Consider the following 25,148-nt stretch of genomic DNA (forward strand, 5'->3'; position numbering starts at 1 on the left):
ACCCATTATTTGAGATGGCCTCAATTTGTTTCTGATCAGACTGAGTTACAATTGGCTCTGAGTTTCCTCAGTTTGAATAGACTCCACACTCTGGGTAGAACAACTGGATCAAAATGACCACTGTAGCCAGACATTAGGGGATATTAAAAAGAAATGGAGCAACAATAAGACGCAGTAACACAGTTAAATTAGGTTGGACAAGTGCAGGCTGATTAAAACAAATTTTAATAAGTTGCTTCTCACACTGTTTTCCTGACAATCACTTATTTTCTCACCAGTGAATATACCCTTTGTTTTTGTCGTCGGGGCTGGCATCTGGCTGAAAACTGTTTCAATTTTGCTCGCCATTTGTGTTCCAACAATAATGTTATGTAGGTGTTTTAAGGGGCTGTAAGCTAGTGGGAGAGCGTAAACAAATGGATGATGGGGAACAGAGAAAGGCTTACTCCACACCAACAGTTCCACCCACAATTGAGGCAAATATCTAATGAGCTCTTGCCACTGCAGACGTTTTATCCTAGAACATGAGACAAGTTTATTTATTTATTTATTTATTTATTTATTTGTGTCTAAAAATGGCACAACTATAATTAGAGGACTGCTAGTAATCAAAAGAGATAAAAGAATGATTTGAGGGGGACTTTAACACTAAAGTTACATATATAAATATGTTTTTTTAGAATGATAATATATTAAAGTTTTGCTTAAAATCAAGGCTGAGTTAGCTTTCCTACAAACTTTTGAGAACCTATAGAAAGCTGGTAAGCAAGCGTGATAAAGTTTGTCCTTGTCACAGTTTTTCCAATGACCATATATGGGCATTGACACGCGCGGTGCCACGCCTAAACACCTCCCTATTTCCCGGGCCTGCTGCGGCTTGTGTCCGCCCTGTCTCCCTGCCAGGAAGTTCAGGAACTCGGTCACCGCCCCAGCCCTCCGCTACAGCCGTTGTTGAGCAATAGCCTGCCTCATCGAAACGAGCTGAGCCGAAACTCGGTGGATATTGTACTCTGAGGATCTTTTGGTAACTTTCGGTAACAAGAACATAGAGAAGGTGGTTTTGAGTGGTCGGGGGTTTCATTTAAGGGAGCCAGCGAGGGAAGAAAACTTCTGAGGTAAGGAATTCCATACTTCTCCTTCCTCCATTTTGAACTTTTAAACTCTAGCGTATCTTGGATTGTTGTCGGGGAAAAAATAAATTTGTTCCCACTGTTCTTTTAAGAATGCGTATTTATTAAGTTTTTAGTTGTTTTTAAATACTTTATGTATAACAGATAAAGTTCTCCCATAAACAAACGAAGCTAAGCTACCGATTGTTGTTGACAGGCTAGCATTAGCAGGGCTTCATTACGTTAAATGGTTGCAAGCTGTTGCGTACACGGTTAGGTGTGTCGAAATCATCGAATACCTGTTGAGACTTGTTATACTTTTTGAAGTTTTGTGGTTTATTGTTTTTGAAAAAATGTATTGTTTACAGTTTTCACTTCTAAGTGGTCAAACCTTAAGCTAAAATTAGTGTCTCGAGACAACAGGTGTAACTTCAGCTACTTAAAGCAGTACCGAGTTAGCGCTTGATGTTAGCAAGTTTGTTTAGCTATTCTGCCCTACTTTTATTTGTTTAAAAAAATGAATAACAGCTTGACCTAAGTTTTCCAAAAAAATATTACACTTGTTTTCTGTAGTGAATGTGTTAATTTGATTTAATGTTCTTCTATTTTATTTATCACGCACTTAAACCCCACTGAAGTTTGTTTTTCTCACAGGATTTGGTTTCGTTTTGACTGGGTACACACAAAAAAACTCAAAATTGAAAGGCTACTAAGAACTCGACTTAATGAGGGATTCAAATTACACAATCGAAACGCATGATATGCAGGATGAGAGAGGAAGTGAATAGACTTTGACTATATTGTTGCGGTTTTTCTTTTTGGAATTTCCCATCATATGTCTAATTCATGTCGCCTTTTTTAATTTATGAATTGTGAAGTGCTTTTTATAATATGGAAAGGTATTTAAAAAAGTTGTGGTGCAGAAGGCACATTCAAATGTATTATCTTTTAAAAAGAAAAAGGACAAACAATGTTGTTTAGTAATATGTAAAATTAAACTTTGTTGACATTTGTCTTATTGGTTTTATTGTAATTAATCATAAAAACACTTTTTGGGTCTGTTTACAATGTGCATTGACAACTTGACCATTTTACAAAAGGTAATGGGAAGCAAACCTCTAATCTACGATCAGCTGATTAGAATGCCTTCACTCATCGACTTCCTTTCACTTCTCTTTTTAAGCTGAAGTTTTAAATGTTTTTTGCTTATAAAAAGTTGATTGTTTAACCTTTCCTTGTGTTGAAGGTTCAAGATTGCACATTTCTCTTTTATTAACGCATCCAGCTTTAGTTTCACTGATCAGAGGACACATTGACATGTTTGGAGGTCAGAGATGTCTCATTTTAAGTGTTGTGATGCATTCTTGTGAAATTTGTTAGGTGAATTTCTTTATCAATTCTGATTCTCATATGTTTCTGCCTAGTGCTAGGTGGCTGGTTTTAAGAAAATAATGTGACTACAACAAAATTCAGGTTTGGATGCACTTAAAATTTGTGCGGGCAATGCAGCACTAGGCATCTTGGCTGCACGTATTACGTGTGGCGAATATGAATTTTCATCTTTTTTTTTTTTTGTGCTGGTTGCACGTTAATACATTCGAAACACATCAGAATTAAAAAAAAAAGTAACAATTTTACAACAACCAGCCGTTTTTCTTCTAAAAGTTGGCATCGGTCATTAGCAGCCTGGTCAGGTAGTTGCGGTTTGTCAGCAGCAGCTCTGACTGGATGATGTGTAAAAAATGTCTCTGGACGAAGGATGTCCGTATTGAGTGCCACCGGAATTTTATAAAAAGTGAGTCAATCTGCACGGCTGATGCCTGACTGCCGCCGTCTACGTTCATGACCACTCCAATGATTTAAAAAAAAAATCGGGCGATGGAATTAAATCTGTCGATACCTCCCTGTTGCAATGTGGAAGTTTGCTTTAAAAATTGCTAACTTGTAAAAATTATTTAAAAAAAAAAAGCCAGAATGGACACTTTGCTGGTGAGAACAAAGGTTCAATACTTAATTCTAGTTTTTTGTGTTGATACCCTTCAACAATTTTTTTTTTACCCATAGGAAAGCCAGACACAATGTCAACTATCAACACGGCTAACATCAACTTTAAATGGGACCCAAAGAGCCTAGAGATACGTACTCTAGCAGTGGAGAGGCTGCTGGAGCCCCTCGTCTACCAGGTAATATACTTGTTGGTTCACCATGGTGCGATATGTAATTTTTTTTTTCCCCAATCATGATTTAAAGTGATATTCAATTCTCAATTGGCATTCAATTTGCAATAAAAAAAATGCAATTTACAATTTAACATGGGAAATTGCAAGTCACTATTTAATTTTTAAAATAAAATCAATTACATTTTAAACTGTCACTGGTTTTTGAAACTAATTCAAATGAAAATGTATTTTGCAATTTGAATTTCAATAAAAAAATACATTTCAATGTCCTGTATGCTTTTATTTATTTTGACAAAACTTAAAATCTATTGTATTTCATTTTGTCATGGTGTTTTTGTGTTGGAATTAAAGAGAAATTGCAAAATATCACCCCTATGTTGTAATGCATTTTCAGTTGCTTTACCTCTGCTTCTTCTGACCTAAATTTCAGACTGAGAATTAAATCTTTCAGGCTCTCATCAGCCATAATATGCCAACTCTCAATCTTCATTTATACATTTTCTACTTAATTGTCAGTTGAGAATTATAATTCTGGAAGTTGTATCACTTACAGGTGATACAAGTGATCTGTGTAGTCCTCAAAACAAACCAGACTTGTTTTTGTTGCACATACACTTGATGGGATAAAAAAAAAAAAAAAAAAAACTTGGAGAAGGTGTAACGCAATTATTTTGTTTGAATAAGTAGGAGAATACTTTAGAGTTCATATTAATAATGAAAAAAAAAATACAAAATTGTTGCCATAAATGGATTAGGGTATGCTAATTTTTATTTTCTGCTTTCCATTCTTTCAATAGGTTACCACACTGGTAAATTCCTCCAATAAAGGCCCATCCAACAAGAAGAAGGGGCGCTCTAAAAAGGCTCAGGTTTTGGCTGCTTCCGTGGAGACTGCTACACAGAACTTCCTTGAGAAAGGAGAGAAGATTGCAAAGGAAAGCCAGTTCCTCAAGGATGAGCTGACGTCTGCAGTGGAGGATGTCCGTATGCAAGGTATATTAAAAAAGACGCATTGCTGCAGTGTGCGGTTTCTACTTTGTCTAGAGTGCTTCTGTAAATGGAATGGATAATTAATAAGTCATGGTCTGTGTACATATCATTTTCCCCAGTGCAAAACTTTGAAATAAGGGTATTTATTGGACAAAATCAACCCCTAATTTATTGATATCCTTTTTTTGCTTTGAGGTTTTTATGAAGAACGTTTATAGACTTTTCATTAATGCATGCAGACATTTAGTATCTCGCCCCTAAACTAACAGTTATGTAAAACGGAGTGTTGTACCCACAAAATACGACTGCCTTTGCTAATTTTAGTATTGGACAAAAGCTTGTATATATTTTAGAGGTTTCTCATAAAGATTTAACTTTTACTGCACTTGGAAGACTGGTCCCACAGATCTTCTCTTTAATTCTGTATTGGCTTTAATAGTAGTGTATAAACACATTTTGTGGCAGAAGTGATGCTTAAAGACACACTTTAAATCCTGTATTTAACATTTTCTATTAGTATTTTTCGAATGATGGAGCACATGTATAAAGAAAATTAGGATTAAAACACCTTATCATTTCTTTTTTTCACATCATTGTAAATCAGGAACAGACTTGAAAATGCAGCTAGGAAAAGCCCGTATCCGTGACGTAGGTGCTTGTAGTCCTCGTTTGAGCTGACAGATGGCTTAAAATTGTACAGCTGGATACCTCCAATACTGCTGGTCATTTTTATTAAAATGAAGGCAGGCGTTCTCCACGCCAACAGTTCTGCCCACAACTCTGAGGTGAATTCTTCTTGAACTAATGTCACTCTGCAGAAACTATGTCCTAGAAAATAAATATTTTTAAAATATTTGCAAAAAAATGTATAATCATAATTAAAAGACCACGTTGAGAACTTTAACAATAATTAAAAGATGATTAGAGTTGGACTTTAAGGTATCCCTGTTTCATTACAAAGATTGAAGCAGAACTGAGAAAAGTTTTCCTAGTTTCCTTTTTTATGCGAGTCTACTCAGTTACAGTCTCATTCCTGTTCAGTTTTATACCACGATTATAAAGCTAAGAGTCCACCATCATCACCAGCACAATTACAGTCATCCCATCATCTCACAACCAGAAAACAGTCTAATTTATTCCTTTTCCCACTGTGCAGTTGCTGTGTTTTGACACGTAAGCAGGCTGTTGAGACCCAGAAGCCATGACTGGGGTGGTTTTGATGGCTGTGTCACCATTATTTATTTTTTTTTCTTTTCTGCTGATTTCTACTAGGTTAGATACTTTCTACTGAGAATAGTTTTTTTCTGCTGATGTCTAGTAAGTTAGATATCCTCCACTCTGAATAGTTGGGAGGAAGCAGACATGTCGCTACATAGCATGTGGCTTGTTCAGTGACCAGGTATGTTAATGTAGTTGTGGTAAGCTGTCACTGTGTTGAAATTTCAGTGACTGTTAGCTAGTGCCTAGGCCTGGCTGTCAGCTATGCCATGCTGCTTAGTGGAGCATGATGAGACTTAAAATACAGCCATCGACTATGGTAACATTCCCACTCCCATCCTCTATTTATGGAGCGTTTTACTCTCAGCTCAGGCTTACAGACTCTTTAAAATGACAGCAAAAACAATTTACACAAAATCAGATGACCGTTCATTGTTATTTTTTTCATTTTAGAAACAATTCTCTCTCTCAACAGTTTTTATGCAGTTGTCGTTTCAACGATTTGCCATGTCGGTAATTACTGCTCAGTAAAGTTAAGTAATTTCCTATCCAGTGTCGGTTCATACTTGCCTTTAAGCAGCCATTTCTGCCTACCCATGCCCTTGCTGGCCCTCGCCTTGCCCTTCCTCCCCATCTCTACCTTGTAAAATGTTTAGTAAGGTTATATGTGTAATATACATTTTAATCATTTTATCATGCACACTTTGGGCTGCATCGCTCAGGGAGCGATGGATAGATGAAAGTTTATTAAAGGAGTACTGATCGCTATCTGCCCTCATGAGAATAGCCTTATTGATTTTCTTCATAGGGGGGGGATAACAGCCTCGGGTTAGTGTGTCTGTGGTACATATTCTTCACCATTTGCACAAACAGTGATAGCCTTAGCTGGTAATTTACCTAAACTTGGATTGAATGTTTGTTTTATTTATTTTTACTTAAACAATGCTTGTCTATGAAGTGAGCAAACAAAAAATCAAAATCAATCTAAAAATCTTGATTTTAATTGTTCTAACCATAGACCACTTAAAGACTTGAGGGAAGATGTTACTTCCTTAAACAACACATGCATAATTTCAGCTTTATTTGAAAATTATTTGTGTATGTATAGTTCTCATGCTGCAGCATCTTTGACATTAAATAAGCCTGATCTCCCATCTCTACATTTATTTGTGTGGTAATTAGTGATGGGAGTATTGATGCAAAAGTATTGAAATATAGTTACAAGTACATCACTAAGTTTGGTACCAACTACTCCACTGTTTTATGCTAAAATAATCCCCAGCCCACAGTGCATATTGAACTGCTCCATCAATCATGTTTAATTTTGGACCAAAGGTATATGTTTTTTAGGATAACAAAAAATATATCTTAAAAAATCACCAGCATGAAATTAATCCTGAAGCTGCTCGGAGAGACAGTACACCCGGGAGACGAGGTTTTCCCGAATTCGGCAGCTCACTTGCGCAGAGCAGCCGGACGGACTACAGTCCCATATCTAAAATGTCTGGAGTGAATCAATGTTTTCCTACTTTTTTTCCATTTAACTGTAGCCCATGTGAAAACCTTCTTGTATTTTTACATTTTTAATTTGGAATGTGGGGCTATTTGGACAACACTACCCATGCTCTGAGAACGGGCTATTCTAACCCACTAGTGTAATTGCAGTTTTGCAACTAAGATTCAATAGACTCACTGCAGGCAGACAATTGAAGGAGGAAAAGTGAATACTTGTGAAGCACCTTGACATATCTGGGACTGTGGCTGTCTGGGACATATCTGTGTTCCCAGTTTTCATTCCAGCTGCTTTTACAGAAACTAAATGTTGGTCGTTTCCTGCTGTTGTAGTATTTGTTGCTTGTCATTGTATTTAGGAAGTTGTGAAGAGCTTTTTTAAAGAATATAATTCAAGCTTTGTTTTCCTCTTGAATAAAGAAAACCGTAGTTGGAATATAATCAAATGGAAGAGATGTACAAAATTCTTTCCCATAAGGAGAAATTCCATGGTTTGTAGCAACCACACGCAAAAAATCCTCAAAGCCATTCATTTAACACTTAAAAATGAACTCAAAAAACCTTACTTGCACATAATGACCATTCTGATCCAGATGGTACAAAATCTGGTGCTACATGTAAAGCCCAGCATTGTCCACACCCACCTGCTCCGGATAAGCAAACTGCAGTGTCCAACACAAAAGGGAACTGCAGTGTGAGGAGCCGAAGAGCTATTCTTTCAGTGGTTTTCATGAAATTGATTACTGGTCAGTGAAAAAGAAATAAGTAGTGGCCTTTACTCCTTGAGCTTACCTCAGAAACTTGCCAAAGACATGTCTTCCTCTGAACCAGATACCTGCCTGGTTAAGTAAACTACAGTTGAACAGGCTTTAGAGGATCAACCAACTCTGCACAGGCTTCTAGGAGCTTTGGTTGAATGCCATCAGGACCGGCAACTTGCTAGATTGCACACTTTTCAACTCTGTGCAGTCCCCTTCGACTAAGATGTGTTAATACTTGGCAGGTGTAGCAGTTGCTGGTTGGAACAGAGCAGAAGGTGACAGTCACTGGAACAGCAGAAAAGGTGTATTAGTTACTGGGTGGGCTCAGTGAAACCTGTGAAACTGGTTAAAAGGTGTTGGTGCACTGTATCCTTTCAAGAGCTTAAAAAAATGTGTTGCATACTCTTTTTCTGCTTTTTAAATTTTATTTTAGAATTCTTTTAATGCCTCAAACAGATGGGTGCACTGTTGTCACCTGAGATCTTTATTGGGAGAAAAATTAGGTTGCATGTGCGAGTTAATTGATCTCACTCCTGAGCTCTAAAATGACCTTAAGAGTGGTGAGGAAACAGGCCTGAAATACATTATGGGAACTTCTGACTCATACAGACCTGGGACCACAGCAAGAAAGGTTACTAGTTCTATTGGTATCACAGTTATAAATGAAAATGCTGCAATGTTTGAAAGCCCCCCTGCCTACACCAATACGTCTAGACCTTTCTAAAGGTTTCTAGACATGATCTGAATGATTGGAAGAATTTCATGTAGAATTGGTGACTGTCAAATACATTTGCCTCACTGTATTGTACATTTATTTTTACATTATCATGTTTCATTAATGGGGTTAGTCTTTGTTTTTTTTTTTGGGCAGTGATTTTCTGTGGTGTAAAACTGGTGTTACATTGGTTTTTGCTGTTCTTTTGGCCTTTTCTTTCCAGGAGAGTCGATGAGGCAAGCTTCAGGAGAATTTGCAGAAGACCCCTGCTCCTCTGTAAAGAGGGGTAATATGGTCCGTGCTGCCAGGGCCCTGCTCTCAGCTGTCACGCATCTGCTGGTGCTGGCAGACATGTCTGATGTGTACAAACTCCTCCTTCAGCTTAAACTGGTGAGATGCTTTTCTTTTTCTTACCAAGAGACCACTTTAACGTTCACAAAAATATAGATACTTTAATAAATACAGTCCAGTTGTATTTCTGTGGTTCTAAAGATAAAATGACACGAGGCTGTTACAAAAAAGGAACTGCATGTTTTTGATTTCAGTCAAAACTGTATTGTTTTGAATTGAAAATAGTTATCTTATGTAAGACATCAGGCCTCCTTTGCTCTTCAACTTGAGCGAGTTTCATGTAGAGCCACCTATTTTAGCACTTCACCTGATGGAGTTTGTTCATGCTAGTCCTTCAAAAGAGCAGAATGAGTGCTATTACTATCTAGAGTCTAAGAAATCTACCCTGCACTGTTGCAGAGCTTGACTGGAAAAGCAGCTGAGTACAGAGAAGGTATTCAACCATAGCCACCTGGCCTGGTTAAAGCTTGTGTTGGATGAATTCCAAGTGCATTCTCTGAAAGCGATGGCAAAAATCAGTTATTTTACAGCATTTACACTTAATCCTTATTAAATATATTTTGAAAGTGTTTTGATGGAAAATAAAATTGTCATCTATTCGACAAGTCTCGTCATACATTTCAAGTTCTCGTGTTAAACTTAATAAAATCACTAACAGAACTCAAAATTCTTTACTTGAAAAGCTCCAAGGTGACTTCAATTGACCTCATTTCTCATTCATACTGCAGGTTAAATGTGAAATTTAGTCAAGTCATTTTTTGCATGGCTGTGTACACTTTTAAGTTAGTTTTTAATGTGTAAAACTGCAGTTGAAGCTGAACAAAACTCTTAAACTTGCAGAATGTCAAATACACAATACTGTCATTCATTACATTTACAGAATACAATCTTTTATGATGCCTCTCCATGTAGTTACTTGCACAAATACATATTAAATCTAAAAATGGACTGTTTATGAAGGTGCCCCTTCACTGTCCTTTTAATTAGAGGTGTGCCTCTGGTGACATGATACAGATCGCGATACGTGTCTCACAATACGATGCGTATCACTATATATCCCAAGACTGTACCAGAACAAATGTTCTCTAATTTTTTTTAAAGAGAATGACTTAAAAAAAACTTAACCTGAATATCAGTACACCTTTGATTGTGATGAAATAGTAAAATCGTCTTGTCGGCTTTTTCATTCGATACTAGTATCGTCTATGATTTAAACTTGTTTGTCTGGCTTAGGTGGAGGATGGTCTGGTCAAAGTGCGCAATGCAGCTACAGAGCAAGATTTGGGAAACCAATACCAAGCTCTAAAACCAGAGGTGGACAAGCTGAACTCGATGGCTGCCAAGAGACAGAAGGTAATGTTCTTTAGACATATTCCTCGATTTGTTCTTTTCATTTCATGCATTGGAGCATCTACTCATGTGTTAAGTTTTAACTTTTTATTCTTTGCTAGTGTTCACTATGTGTTCCCTCGTATCAGCATATTGTTGAGTTACAGTGCTTGGTTCTAAATAGAAACGCATTATATTGCAAAGGCTCTTTATAATGGCCTGATTATTACTGTGTTGTTACCCCAGGCGACAAAAGCAAATTTGGGTCACCCATGACAAACTCTTAGTCTCTTCGTAAGGGCATGACGGGCTGAGTTTTGAATAGAGAGAACATCATCCCTTTAAGTATACCATTTTCTATTACATGAATTCATTTTCCGTCCTTTCATTTCTTTCTGCTAGGAGCTAAAGGACGTCCAGCACAAGGACCAAATGGCTGCTGCGCGTGGAATACTACAAAAGAACATCCCCATGCTGTACACAGCAACCCGCGCCTGCCTGCAGCATCCTGACGTGGCAGCCTACAAGGCTAACCGTGACCTGATCTACAAGCAGCTGCAGCATGCAGTGTCCGGAATCTCCAATGCTGCCCAGGCCATGAGCGCTGAAGACTCAGTCCTCACCCAGCCAGCAGGGGGAGGAGAGCTGGCTTATGCCCTCAACAATTTTGATGTAAGTCAGAAATAAGAAATATGTTTTACAGGCTATCATTTATTTATTTATTTATTTTATTTAGTTTTCTCACTAAAGTACAAATAATAAAAATACAATTTGGATAAAAGAAAAAATATTTTTTCAATTTAAAGAAGTCAAGTTTATTGATAAATAATACATCAAATGTATGATAGAATTACATTTAAAATTAAACTGTTCTAAATTATATTTTTATTATATCTGCTTACTCCTCTGTTGCTCTCATATGAAAGTCCAAATGCAAAAAGACATGGATAATATTTCTATAAAGAAAACAACCAAGTTCTACTTATAATTTAAAAAATTTGAACTGGTAAATCCAGGAATTTGATCTAAAAACATTGCCTAAATAATTTGATGTCTTTTTTAAACATATGGTTGAATTCTGTCAGTTTGAGTTAAATGTTCAGATTTTGATTAATGGCCATTACTTAAGCCTCTAGATAATAAAAAATATATTATTATGATGTTATTCGCACGTATTTACGTGCCACCAGCATAGAAAGTGATGGAAATTGCATTGCTGCATTGCCCGCACTCATTTTAATTGTTTTTGTTGGCCGCACATATTTAAAATCAAACTTAAAGTTAAAGTCCCATTAACTGTCACGTTCCTAAACGTGTGAAATGTGTTCTCCACATCTGACCCATCCCCTGGTGGAGCCGTGAGCTGCAGAGACGGCCGCACTCGGTAACAATTTGCTTGTTTAACCCTAACCGTAACCATAATCCTAACCTTTATCCTTTCCTCTGGGTCTGTGCAATAAGAAAAAAAAGTTTAGCACTGGCCGCATGTTTTTTTTAAATTCTGTGCAAATAGACACTTCCAAAGAATATATAGTACAATATTTTAACGTAAACATACTTGTATGAAAATTGCTGCGTGTACTACTGGAACAACAATTTCTCTAAACTTGCATCATTTTCATAAACTATTTACGCCAAACAAAGACTGTGTTTACCTGTCCTGGAGCTGCAAATGTCAAACAAAAGAATTTGTTTACCTTGTAGTCTTGAACTCCATGGAGTAGGAGGACGATCTTTATGGTTTTTTACTGCTTATGACGTCGAGGAGAATAAACGGGACGATAAATGAAACTTGATCACTTCTAATGTCTTCTAAGACATTTTAAAAAACATGAAAATCTAGTTTCATGTCTTCAAGTCAGACATTTAAAGGTTTTAGATGGTTAAAATGGTGAGCCATAATCTGAAATGATTAAAAACAAAAACATTTTTTTCTTTCAAAGCCAAAAAAAAATGCTACTGGAACATGTCAATTTCAGGCGTGTGAGGAAAAAAGTAAATATTTCTCCAAAAAAATCTCTTCTCGTTGCAGCAAAAATTAGGCTTATCAACTAAATCAATTAAGTGAATTGATGAAGACCTCTAATGCTCACGATTTGCATGTCAGATGCTTCTTTCAAAGCATGTCAAAATCTATTCGACATTGGTCCAAACGTGTTCATAAGCCGGACGGTCCAGAGATTTTCCAAGTACGGTGAGCTTTACTGTCTACTGCAGGAGCGGTGTCTGAATGACGGCCATCTTGAGCTGTATTTCCGTGTCTCTGTAACCCAGTTTGACGACTTGGTGTCCCATAATTGTCCGAAGAGATTAAAAATAAAATTATAGGACTTCTTTATCATGGATGGGGAAAAATAGTACAAAACTCAGAAGGAGAACAATCAGATTCTCCATGTTTGTTTTGGACTCCACCCGCTGACGATTTACAAATAACTGACTGACGGCTCTCCTCTTAGGGGTACAGAGGTGCTTTTTAGCTATGCTAAAGAAAAGAGACAACTCATTTGTGATAGAAAATAAAACACGTCATAGACCTATTCATACAAAACCAGAGAGCAAAGACTGATTAGAAATCAGTAACAGTTCCTTAGGAAAAAAAGTGTTATTTTTATGTTGCGACTTCCTCTCCGTTTGCCTTCTACATACTGTTTTTTTCAAGATAACACCTATGGTTTCTCTTTGTAAAATAATGCAATTAATTTTTCCAATAAAAAACATTTTTAGATTTTTGTTTTTTTAATCTACTGAGTCAAAAACTAGATTTTGGTCACTGGGATTGTGACTTCAAACTTAGAGCCTCAAACCACAAACAGCCAAATCCGTTTATAAGGCTGTTTCTACCAAAATTGCTCTGCTGAATGATTGTATCGAGACTGAAATCTTTAAAGAATGTTCCTTTAAAACTCTCCAGTTGGTGTAAAAATGTGATCATAGTTTAGTGTAGTACTTTAAATGTTAACTACAGTGCATTGGCTGGTTCATCAATGATATTTTACATTTTATTAAACCGCTTTTTATTATCTTTATGAAGAAAAATCATTTTTCCAAGAAACCAGTTCTCACAAAGGACTTGCAGATCTAACTAGAAATCAGCTGCCAGGAACATCTTGAGTGTTTGTGAATGCATCACTGAGTGCACGTTTTCGCAGTTCCTTTTTTTTTGTTTCGATGTGTATTGTGCCATCAGCTTTGTTGGACCATGCTGGTCCTTTGTATTAAGCTGATAAAATGTGCCAGGTCTGTCATTGAGGGAGGTTTTCTGTGTGACTGTTTGTTTGGCCCTGTAAATGATCTGTAAGCATTAATGACCTAATTTCTTTTAATCCTCTTAAAATGCTTGATTTTTTTTTTAAGCTTAAAAGCAAGTAATATGTGTTACATTCTAAAAATCTATGTATCACTAAATTTAGACCGTTTAATTCTTATGTTAAAATGTTGCAAGTTAAGCTAGACCTAAGATATCCCTGATTAATTCCCCCACCTCATCTACACACTACTGTCTGATTTTTCACCATAATGAAAATTATGCAGATTATTCCATCGGTCTGGTCTACACTGTAAAAGTTGTAGAAATGGAAATCACAAATATCTGCTCATAATTGTGTTGTGTTTAAGTGCAGATTTCTTCAAATAGGTTTGGTGTATAATGGCCCATAGGCAAAATTAGGAAATGAGTCAACTCTGCTGTTCTTTCTGTGTGCTTCCACCTCCATGTCTCTCTCGTATGCCTGTTGTCATGGGGATATGACACACAGAGGAGGCCAGACAAGACAGAATAGAGGGAGCTGGAGGTGGTTGTCTAAAGAAACTGCAAAATCTAACAATCCTAACAGCTGTTTTCAATTATTTGCAGCAATAAAGAATGATTTGATCATTAGCGAAAACGTGTCCAACAGTAGGTGCTACAACCATTTAACAAACATCTACCACAACACTTGGAGGCTCAAAGCTGCTTCATTTCATATCAATAGACATGTGGTAGCTAAAGTTAGCTACAGATTAAACACCAACATTTTGAATTACTGGCTATTTAACTGTTTTTGAACTTGCTGAAATATTATAGATATTTTTTTTGAAAAGAAAAGTTTGGCCAGTTTCCTCCTTTAAATTGGCTTTGGGGCATTTCTATATATACCCCAATGCTAGTATGGGAGGCAATGAATGGTTGATATAAACATATTAATATAAAGATTTGGATGTTTATTAAAAATGGAAAAATCTGCATCAAAATAGCGTTAGTGCTGTTGAAGTTCTTTTCCTAGTAAGTGTTTTTTGTCTGTTTTAAATGGTGATTTGTTGTGTATTTTTTGCTGTAGATCCTGAGCTGCTAAGACTTCCCTGCAAAATATTAACTTAATTACCTGGTAACTGATAAAAGATCAGTCACAAGTAGAGAGAATATTCATTCTGTACTTTATTTTCTTACTACCTTGGCATAAAAACACCTTGTTTTCTTTCCTTTAAGTTTTCTTCTGTTTATGCCTTCCTGACAGAAACAAATCATCGTGGACCCTCTGGCGTTCAGTGAGGAGCGCTTTCGTCCTTCTCTGGAGGAGCGCCTTGAAAGCATTATTAGTGGAGCTGCCCTCATGGCTGATTCCTCCTGCACACGTGATGACCGCAGGGAGCGTATTGTGGCGGAATGCAACTCTGTGCGTCAAGCTCTACAGGACCTTCTGAGCGAGTACATGGGAAATGTAAGTGTCTTAACTTATTTTTCCCTGCTGTTTTTTTTTCCTTAATCTTTGGTAAGCTTTTATCTTATAAAGGGCCCATAAAATGCAAAATCCACTTTTTGAGCTTTTAATTTTAGTATGCTAGTTCCTCACAAAAACCAACACCAAGCCGTATTACAAACCATTCATGCATTCCTCTAAAAACCTGTGCTCTGAGCACCAGCCCCTTCCAACCCACAAAAAACAAGCAAGTTCTCACTAGGTGATGTTGACAAGTGAGATCAGCCCCTTCCATGAAGAATCTGCCAGCACTCCCCCCAGGCTAACACAAACGCACGCTTTCTCCACGGAGTTAGCGGTGATCAGCAAAATGCTTTAATTTTATAAGCACAATATTGTATATCTTCCACTCATGTTCTGTTTCTTGTTGACGGCGTCTCTAATATCCACCAGGTCTAACAGATATTCGTTACTTTTGGAGGCCAGTCTCTAATAGTGGCTGGGCTCCATTAATAATTCCAAGTTCCAAACAAGTTTTTCTTGGTAATGAATTTTCTCTTTTCTCAAGAAAGTTCATATATTAATTTACATTTTAAACCACAAAAAATGATTTTTTTAAATTGGAAAATATCTAATAATAAAGAATTAAAAAAGCTTAGAAATTACTTAAACTAAAATTACTCAATTGATTTCATGAATTGATATGGCATTTTCAGGGTACATATTAATTCAAATAAATATTTCAAAGGTTTTGCTCGTCAAAAAATTATTGAAGTTTTTTTGAGTCATAATTCCAAGAAATTGACAAATGTTTTCAATTTGAAAATGCTTTTTGCAATTTTACAACTCAATATGCAATTCAGACTTGGAATGTGAAAATACATTTTGCAATTTAGAATTCAATATTAAAAATTACAATTAAATTTGACAGTTTAAATAAAAAAGCTGAGAAAATCAATTGCATTGCAAATTATCATTGGTATTTGATGCCCCAATTGAACTGACTGCATTTTGAAATTTACTATACATGTAAAAAAAAATGACATTTCAATGCATAGTCTGCTTTACATTCATTTTTAAAGTAACTGAAAATCTATTACGTTGTAAAATGGCATGATGTTTTTTTTTGTCAAAAATCCAATGCAAATGCAAGACAGTGACAACCCCCTCCCTCCTTTTTTTTACATTTTTTTTTTTACATTTTATTTTATTATTTTTAAAGAATCACGCTTTTATCTGTCAATATTCAGATTCAACAGCAAACTGTGATGCTCATCAGGGCTGGCCCTAGTGAGGCAAAGTGACCCCTAAGTACACAAATCTTCTGGCCTTTTGCACATTTTCAGTGTCACCTCTTCTTGGCTGCTGTGAACTTATGCAATCTAGAATGTACCGGTAATCACAAGTACATGTATGTATAAACCTGAATGCTTCACTCTTGAGTTCATGTACTCAAACCTTTTTGTCTTTGTACTTCCCACATTATAGATCATTTTTGTTTTGATCATAAAAAGCCTCTTATTTACTTAAATATGTGATCTACTTGTAAACTGTATATAACTATATTTCTGTGTGGAATACAAACCTATAGCTTATGGATCTTGTTAAGATTATTATCAATGCTAACAAGATGCAGTGAGATGTTTTGTGGATTTAGTGGCTTTTTGAAAGCTGTAGCATGGAGTTGTCAGTATAAGAGCTGGTGTCTCAACCCTGTGCTTTTTAAGCTTCAAATATACATTGTGACAGCAGGCCAGCATATGTGGTTAATCATGACTCTACAAAGATGTTTGCTATGATGATATATGCCGTTTTGTTTTGCAGACCCATAGAAGATGGGTGCATATGTGACTCACGCAGTTCAGAGAAGGGCATCTTTCTGTGTAGATGTAGAAAAAAGTGCTGTACAACCACATCTATCCAAAGGTTTCCTGTGTTTTTTTTTTTTTTTTTTTTTTGTCTGGTTGCTGCATGGTGGCAGCAAAGTTCACTAAAAGTCAGTTCTGAGTTTTCTCTGATATTGCAAAGTAACTATTGACAGTATTCTTCGTAAAATTGAAGGAAAATACCTTTTAAAGTCTTTTCCTAAGGGAAGGCTAGTTGTTGATTCGAAAATGACTTTGATTTTTTTTCTTTCTGCTCAATTGAAGTTCTAAGCTGCAGTTTCCAAACATGTTTACATTTGATAGTTCAATACGTTGTTTTTCCCCCCTTTTTACATATAATGCAGTCATTTTCCACATTATCTCACATCACAGAAGGATGTTTGGTTGCTTTGACATATACAGTTGCTCACATTCAAATTAATGCATGATTGGTTTTACCTCCATGAAGCTCATGTCACTGCTGGTTAATTTTGAATTATTTTTCCATTCAGCTTTAGAAGGTCAGGGTTATTTGATTAAACTTGCACACCTGCTTTGATGGTTAACCACATTAGAAGGCTACAATGGGCAAACCTTTACCTCAAACTTTTGCCTCAAAGCTCACTGCACAGGCTCCGATGTACAGAAGAAATGTAAAATGTTAGAAAATGAACTCAAAATATATAAAGCTTGTTTATTTGCATTCCTACTAGACGATTTATGGCGTCATGATTGAAAACAGTGTGACCAGAACTGCTGTGACTGAAATATGCGAAGACTAGCCTGAGAAAACTGTGTCTGAAACGTTTCTTTTTTAAAAACATCAAAATTAAATATTTAGACATTCTTTTTACTTTGCCATGTTTGAAAACTCTGTGTATGGTTAACAGTAATTTGTTAAAGAAAGTTGCTGCTTGGTGACTAAACATCAGTTACCGCCACACTTGGTGAGAAAACACATATTCACATTCTGTCCTAAAACCATGTTAATTACCAGTCAATCAAATATGCATATTTTATAATTTTGTAGAAAAGAAAGCTATAACTAGTGCAATTAAAGCCCAAACAAACCTGGAATGAACAGAAAATTGGTCTGCGGTGGGGCATTATTATAATTAAGCCTTAATAATTTTAAGATTTATAAACCTCTCAATGGAAGTATTTTAACATGCAGTCGTGAAATGTAGTAAATATCAAATATTTTAGCTCTACAATTTAAACTAGGAAAGATGCTGCAGTCTTTACTTTCATAATTCAGCATTTAAATTTACTCTAGCTCTTTAATTTTGTTTGGACATGAATATTTAATACTAAACCATGACACGCAGAATTGTTGGAAGAAATGACAGACAAACCAAGTTTTTGAGCGTTCATCACTTTGGAAACACTGTGAATTATAACCATTTTATTTAAAAAATATATGTTTTTAAGGGACAATATTTTTTTCAGTTTGGCACATCTTATCCACTATACAGATATGAAATTGTACATATTACAATACAAAAGGAAAATGGGAAGAGAAAAGCATTCTTTTTGCACAAAGAGTTTGAATAAGAGAATAGGAATTGTTGAACTTTTTTTTTTGTTGTTTTTGTATTTTTTATTTTTGTATTTTTTTTTTTGTTTAGGCTTGGTGGGGACAAAGTTCTGTAAATGACAAGGGGAAACAAAACAGTTTACAAAGAGCCAAAGTGCAAAAAGGGATGCATAATTCTACAAATTGTGTAGACTTTCAGTCTCATGGTGCCACTGTAGTCTTGTACAGTGAAAGTCAAATGATCGACAGGACTCTCTTGGAATTCCAAATACACCCCCAACCATCATACCAATGACATCTAACCCTAATGTTTGCTAAAGGACAGTTGGTCAACTCAAAGTTGGTTTTTGAACATGCAAGACAGACTAGATGGGCACTAGTAGTTGCAGCACAAAGCTGGAGAGAATTTCAAATGAACTTTGTATGCAGTGTCTTCATTGAATTAAAAAAGAGATGTAACTTTTTTTTTTGGTTTGGTTTACATACACAGATTCTTTGTAGGCATTGTTTTGAGCATTTGCCGAGACACACTGAAACACAAGCGTTCATGTAAAAGTTTGAAGCCATATTTTGACAAACTTAACCGAGAGACAAAGCAACAATTGGAGCAGCTGCTGCCTTCATTTAGGGACTTGAAATCAAAATGATGCATCCAAATTTCTCTGAATAATTTCCATGTAACAGGTGATGTGCTATCAGAATTGGATAATAATCCTCAATGCTTACTGCCACTGTTAAATTTCGAAAGAAACAAAAGAGACTGATTACTATGGTTGAAAAAGTGGTCTAATGCAAAATTTGAATTGGACATTTGAGTGTAAACACTTTTTTAACTAGCTTACATTTATTGACACGTTTGCTGTCTTCAGAATTGTCATTCGGGTTTTTTATTTCTTTGTTTTAATCAAATACTTTATTTATATCCTCCTCTCTTCCTCTTAGTTTTTCTGGTGGTTTTATCCTCCCTCCACTACCAAACTAAGCACTAAGTATGTGTGAAGCTGCTGCAGCACTTTCACTGTGATACTAATGTCCATGCTCTCCTGCATACAAATGTTTCTTAATCAGCAATTTGTGTTGCCTTGTCACTTGTCACTCTTCACTTGCCTTAACTGTCATTGCCAGTATAGCTTTTTTTTGTCCAAACTCTTGTTTGTAATTTTATTAATATTTCTTGATTAAAATGACAACTTCATAAAGAAGTGTCTTTAAGAAAAAGATTTAATGGTATTGTGGTTGAGAAGGATTATTGTATTACAACTAAATCTGTGTGAAGTGCTCAAATGTTGGTTAATCACTGGTGTGGGTGAGAGTATTAGATCCATTTTGCCTGGCCTTAATTAGTTCAATCTTAAGCCTGTCTCTCCTCATTAGTGAATAAGTAGTTGAAAGGATGGGATCCAAGCGAAAGGCTTTGTTTTTTATAAAATAACTTTTCTATGTGGCATTTTGTTTTTGTTAACCTCCTACATCTTATTGATGTTTCACATAATGTTTTTTTTTTTTTTTTAAATCAATTTCATTATTTCAAGTAATGTTTTAGATATTGTTTGGAATTGGATAATACATATACTGCAATTATAAAAAATTGCAGTTTTCTTTGTAATACGAAATATTTTAGTTCCGAAATATTGGATTGCAGATAACGGGATCTAAAAGATTCTTTGGGTCCCTCAAGTGAATTTGTATTTGTGATGTGGCACAGCTAAATAGATTTAAAGAGCCACAAGTTTGATGTGAACAGCCACTTTTCTCCATGTTATGTAACTGAACATGAATTGCTTGTTAATAAACATTGATCTCCACCCAGAAAACATATAGACAACATTTTTGAAAATAGGCATCCTATTTTTAGGTGGCTCGCAGTTAATTTGGTAAAGTTCTGCTTCAAGTTGATTTATTTTCAGCTGGGTTCAAGTATTTTCTCACTTTGAAAAGATGTGAAATTGGTAATTTTAAGGATTAGACCCACAACCACTTAATTCCTATTTCTCAATCAATCGATCCATCTATAAAACCGGAATACAGAGTTTCCGTTTGTCATTTTTCTCAAGTGTTTTTAAATATTGGCTTATAGAAACTTCATATACTCTCCCTCTGTTGGCAGAAAAGTGACATAATTTACATCCTCACTCATTCTATTCTATTAACGGATGGCCATTTTGTGAGTGGTAACTGTGCTGAAATATAGACAATGTAGAGACAAATCTCACAGTTAAAATTTTTTGTCTTTAAAATGATTGCCCCTGGTTGATATGAACAACCTTGCATTTATAGAAAAATAAATTTGTGACTATCTCTACATATCATAGCTGTCCAGCCTGTTTATGTAGCTTTCAATATCATTTTACTATTTCACATATTTTCAAATCTCTCTTGTAGAAATTATGCTTTTTACATAAACTGGAAAAAAGCAAAAAGTAAACCCTGTATCATTTTACATGGTCAAATGACAAACCATATGGTAGAGAAATAAATAAGAGTTCAAACTTCACACTCTTTGTAAGGCAGCTGCTGACACTTACACTGCCCATACCCGTTGATGATCACAAGTGCCCCTTCTTCATGGCTGGGTTCATACTCATTATAGGGTACCTGTGTGGCGAGGTCCGCCATTGGCTGTCGTTGCTGGGTCCTCATCTGTCTGCGATTTTGAATAGCTGAACAGTGACGTATCCTTCTCAGGGTGGGAGGGCAGCACTTTCGTGAGATATACACAACAAAAATTATGATAAAGAAGGAAAATAGAAGCGCCATAGTTCCAATGATGACCCTTTGAGTCATTAGAGTGTTGTCCATAGCTGAAAAGTCCTCTGTCACAGATTCCTCTTCCAACAAAGCAGTAGTTGCTTGAGCAGTGCGTGGCGTTTGTGTTGTGGTGGTGGTGGTAATGGTAACAACTGTGGTAAAGCTCCCAAAATCCTCTGCATAGTCCTGCGTGGGGGTTGGCTGCATAATTCCAAACAAGGAGCTTGTGATCTCTGCAGCTGTAGTAGCGTCTGTGGTTGTACTAATGGTCTGAATGACTGGTGCTGAAAAGTTCTGGCAAAGCTGGAATCCATAAACCGCATCCAGTATTTCCTCACCTTGGGCGTACTCAGGACTGTGGCAGAGAATGGAATGTTCCCACCTTCCCTTGAAGGTGCTTAGCCAAGTGGCCAGAGAGCAAATCCTTTTGGTACATTCCCAAAGGTTGCTGGACAGCCCAATTGTACCCAAAGACCGCCACATATCCAAAACCTGTGCATCCAGACTGCTTAGTTTGTTGTTATCCATTAGCAACATTTTTAAATTTGGCAGCGTTTGAAAGACATCAGGTGTAAGCACACGGATTTCATTTCCTGTAAGGTCCAGCTTTTCTAAAGTTGTCCATGTCCATTCCATGCCACATGTTACGTTGTTTATCTTATTCCATTGCAGATATAGAAACTGGAGAGCAACAAGACGAGGGAAATGAGCCAAGTTAATCTTGGTCAGCTGATTGTGCTCCAAGTGGAGCTCTTTAAGCTTGATGAGCCCAGCAAATCCATTCCGAGCCAGGCTACGAAGCCGATTGTTGCTTAGTCCCAGATATTCCAGACTGCGACAGTCCCAAAATGCTCGAACAGGTGTAGTACGAAGTAAATTGGAGCGTAGGTGAAGTATCTGGAGTTTTCTTAGTCCGTGGAATAGTTCTGGTTCCAGTGAAGTCATTTGATTAAAGGACAGGTCCAGTATTTGAAGGTTTATGAGGTGTATGAAGGTTGTATTGGGCAACTTGGTGATTCGATTGGAGCTTAGGTTGAGATCTTTCAATTTATATAGTCCTTGAAAGGCATCCTCTTGTACTGTGGTAATCTGGTTGTGGTCGAGATGTAACCATGTGAGCTGGCTAAAACCGTAAAACTGATCAGAGCTGAGCTCAGTAATGCTGTTGTGTCGTAAGGACAGGCCCAGAGCCCCTTTGTCCACTCCGTCTGGGGGTGCCTTTAGCCCCTGGGTGTCGCAGTAGAACTGCAGGTCCTCACAGCGGCATTTTTGAGGGCAGGTTGTGCATGATGCAGGAGACAGCAGGCACGCAAGGAGCATGCTGATTACGCTCAGAGCCACTGGTGCAGGTCCCACCAATGGCCACCTTGAATGGAAACCTGTGTGGGTTCAAAGACAAAAAAATAAACTCCGGGATGGGAAAGAAAATCTCTGCAGAGCACTTATAACTAATTCATGGTGGGGGCTTTGCTGTTTGTGTTTGGACTGTCTTTCTCAAACAAACAGCAGACATGACATTTCTTTTTACTGACATCTTTTGCAATGTATACAAGCCAGTAAATCTTAGGTTAGTGAAAGTTAAAACTCTAACTTTATATCTGGTAGTGGTTTTTGCTTAACCACAGCTTTTTGTTTCATATTTTTTTCTTCCTACCAATTATTAGAAGCATTTATTCATTTATATTTTAGGCTCTGTAAGTTATCCTTTATGTAATTTTGGGTTTTTTTTTTCAGACTATTCTAATATCAGTAGAATTAACAAAAAAAATCATTTTTTGTTTAAAATATTAATTGTAAAAAAGAAGTGCTCTACATTTGACATATTTCCAATGCGTCTCGGAGAACGTAAAACGGGGGGCTGTTGCAGTAAATAGATCGGACAGAGGAGCTTTTAGTACTCGACCTCCCTCACTCTTACTTGTATTTCTATTCATGCTCTGACCTGCCAAATAATGGACTAACTTACCCATTCTTTTGTGCACATCGAAGGCTGCATTCAACTGTTCTTTTCTGTAGACTCTTGGACCAACCAGATTGATGAAAAATCCAAAGGGAAAAAGCCCTTTTGAATGAGCAGAAAATGAATCGGCTTCCTTGGAAATAAAGCAATTCTGAACCCACCCAGTAGAAACAAAATGTAAAATTCCATGTCCTAAAATGCAGATCTTCCTGGTAATGTGCAGAGACCCTTAAAATCCCGGCTTGAAGAAGAGATCGTTTTTTTTTTCTTTTTTTTTTTTTTCCCTTCAACCAATCCTTGAAATAAGTATTTATATACATCTATATATATTTAAGTTGCATCCAGAGCGACTCCACTGAAGAGATCTCCCCCCTCCCTCCTTTTTTCTTCTTCTTTCTTTTAATCCTTTTGTTTTCTGTCCACGGCAATGACGCCAGCTCAGACGGTTAATTGAAGATCATTTCTTTCACGGCTGTGGTCATCCAACCCTAACTTGTTGATGGCAGTTAGAGATCCTGCTTCCGAAGCCGTCTCAGCATAGCCTCTGCAGAGCTGCGAGCGGAGTTCTCATCTGCGCTGAGACGCAGAGAGAAGGGGGAGAAAAAAAAAGCAGAGCAGAGAGTCAGGAATGTTATTCTGTGCTTTTTGTTGCAGCCACTCTCTGCTACAGAGTGGTGGCAGCCTGGCGTCGATCATCACCTCCGTTTCTCTCTCTCCTTCATTTTCTCTCCCTCATACACGAACACCCTCTCGCTCTCATCGTTGGCCACTTGCTCTCTGCCTCAAGTTCTTGTGCACCTTAGTCCTCCTCCATCTCCCGTTCCATCCTTCTTCCCTCCCACTGGCTCGTCACCATCAGAATATTGATATCTTGAATGTTTTGCAGTAGCTTCCTGTTGAAATTACCCACTGTTGCATATACAGGCATCATCTATTAATTTAAATGAGAGGGGAAAAAAACATTCACACAAATACACACATCTTGATTAGAATTTTTGTTGCCTGCAGCTTCAGATGTCAGAATACAGTATTTGGCTAAGTATGAAATGCTTTTATTCCTTAAAGGGGAAATGTTTTCAAAAATGTTAGTACGGTATCTTAAATGCAGGGTGCAGACTTGCAGCCACAAGGGGTGCTAAATAGTGCTAAATAGCTATGCTTGTTGTGGGATGAAGAGCACTTCATGGGAAGATCATGCTGGAGCCACATAGCACTAAGGTTTACTTAAGCCAGACTTACACCATTGGTTTGTTAAAATATAAATAATTAGTGCAGGTATAAATATAGCTTAAAAAAAGTTTAAAAAGACAGAGTGCTTGTTTTTAATTTCACTCCTGTTAGTTTTAAAAGTTAAATAATACAGCAATTTTCAAAAAAGACATTGTAACAATTCTGTTGGTAAAGTACTTGTGCTATACCAGTGCCCAGTCCTTCAAGCCCAACGCCCATCTGGATTTACGTTTCCGGGTCACTTGTCGTGCATATTGCTGCGTTTTCCACATGTATCTCAGTTGAATCCTAATGCAGACTGCGAAAAGAAATACTTGGAGGAAAAACTGAAGCTGGAAGGAGGAATTTTGTGTTCTTTTGGCTTACATCATTTAGACAATTGAAATATAAAGGGCTTATCTGGTCATTGATTTGAAGTTGCTAAAACACTAAGGAAAAAAAATCTCTAGTCAAAAAGCCTATTCTTGTTTTAGTGCCCTTAACACTGGTGCTTTGTTAAAAAAATGTCAAGGAAAATATGGTTGGAGCTTCAACTGATTGTCATAAAAAACTCTGCAAAAATGGTTTCTGTAATGAGCATCTAAGGAAATGCTTTACAGCCTTTTACCAAAGAAATTAAATAAAACATGTAGAAATAGAAATGAACAGTTTGTAGCAGAGCAGCCTGAACTCGACCATACCAGTATATCTAGTCAACACAAAACTCACAAAGGGGTTTGTGCTTCCCTGCCTCTAGCTGCATACACAACACCCTTAATGTGCTAAGGGCATTGGGGGATGGGACAGGTCAACACCATCCATAGGACTATATTGAAGCATTCTGGGGGGGGTCGAAGTTCCAAGATCCAGCTTTTTTTGTCTCTTAACCCAGCTGCTTTCATTTTTTCATCTGACTTGATTGTATTGCACTGTCAGGTTCTTACTTACTGTCATCCTCCACCTCTCCTCCCTTCCTGAAAGTTTCACA

The 25,148-nt window shown here is 36.8% G+C and overlaps 2 protein-coding genes across 2 annotated transcripts in view; one reads left to right on the forward strand and one right to left on the reverse strand.

Annotated features, from left to right (window-relative positions):
- Positions 1 to 871: 871 nt before the first annotated feature.
- ctnna1 (catenin (cadherin-associated protein), alpha 1) overlaps positions 872 to 25,148 on the forward strand; it is a 50,406-nt gene continuing 26,129 nt past the window's right edge. Inside the window, exons 1-7 of the mRNA XM_024283112.1 lie at positions 872 to 1,115; positions 3,174 to 3,292; positions 4,087 to 4,282; positions 8,709 to 8,875; positions 10,070 to 10,189; positions 10,568 to 10,837; positions 14,659 to 14,862. Coding sequence (XP_024138880.1) covers positions 3,188 to 3,292; positions 4,087 to 4,282; positions 8,709 to 8,875; positions 10,070 to 10,189; positions 10,568 to 10,837; positions 14,659 to 14,862 — 1,062 coding nt within the window. The 5' untranslated portion in view covers positions 872 to 1,115; positions 3,174 to 3,187. The remainder of the gene's footprint in view (positions 1,116 to 3,173; positions 3,293 to 4,086; positions 4,283 to 8,708; positions 8,876 to 10,069; positions 10,190 to 10,567; positions 10,838 to 14,658; positions 14,863 to 25,148) is intronic.
- lrrtm2 (leucine rich repeat transmembrane neuronal 2) lies at positions 16,028 to 23,779 on the reverse strand. The gene is made up of 2 exons (XM_024283113.2): positions 22,958 to 23,779; positions 16,028 to 22,370 (listed from the first exon to the last, which is right to left on the reverse strand). The coding sequence occupies exons 1-2, from the start codon at positions 22,959 to 22,961 to the stop codon at positions 20,728 to 20,730; spliced, it is 1,647 nt and encodes a 548-aa protein (XP_024138881.1). The 5' UTR covers positions 22,962 to 23,779; the 3' UTR covers positions 16,028 to 20,727.

This window comes from Oryzias melastigma, linkage group LG10 (assembly GCF_002922805.2).
Source record: "Oryzias melastigma strain HK-1 linkage group LG10, ASM292280v2, whole genome shotgun sequence".
NCBI classification, from domain to species: Eukaryota; Metazoa; Chordata; class Actinopteri; order Beloniformes; family Adrianichthyidae; genus Oryzias; species Oryzias melastigma.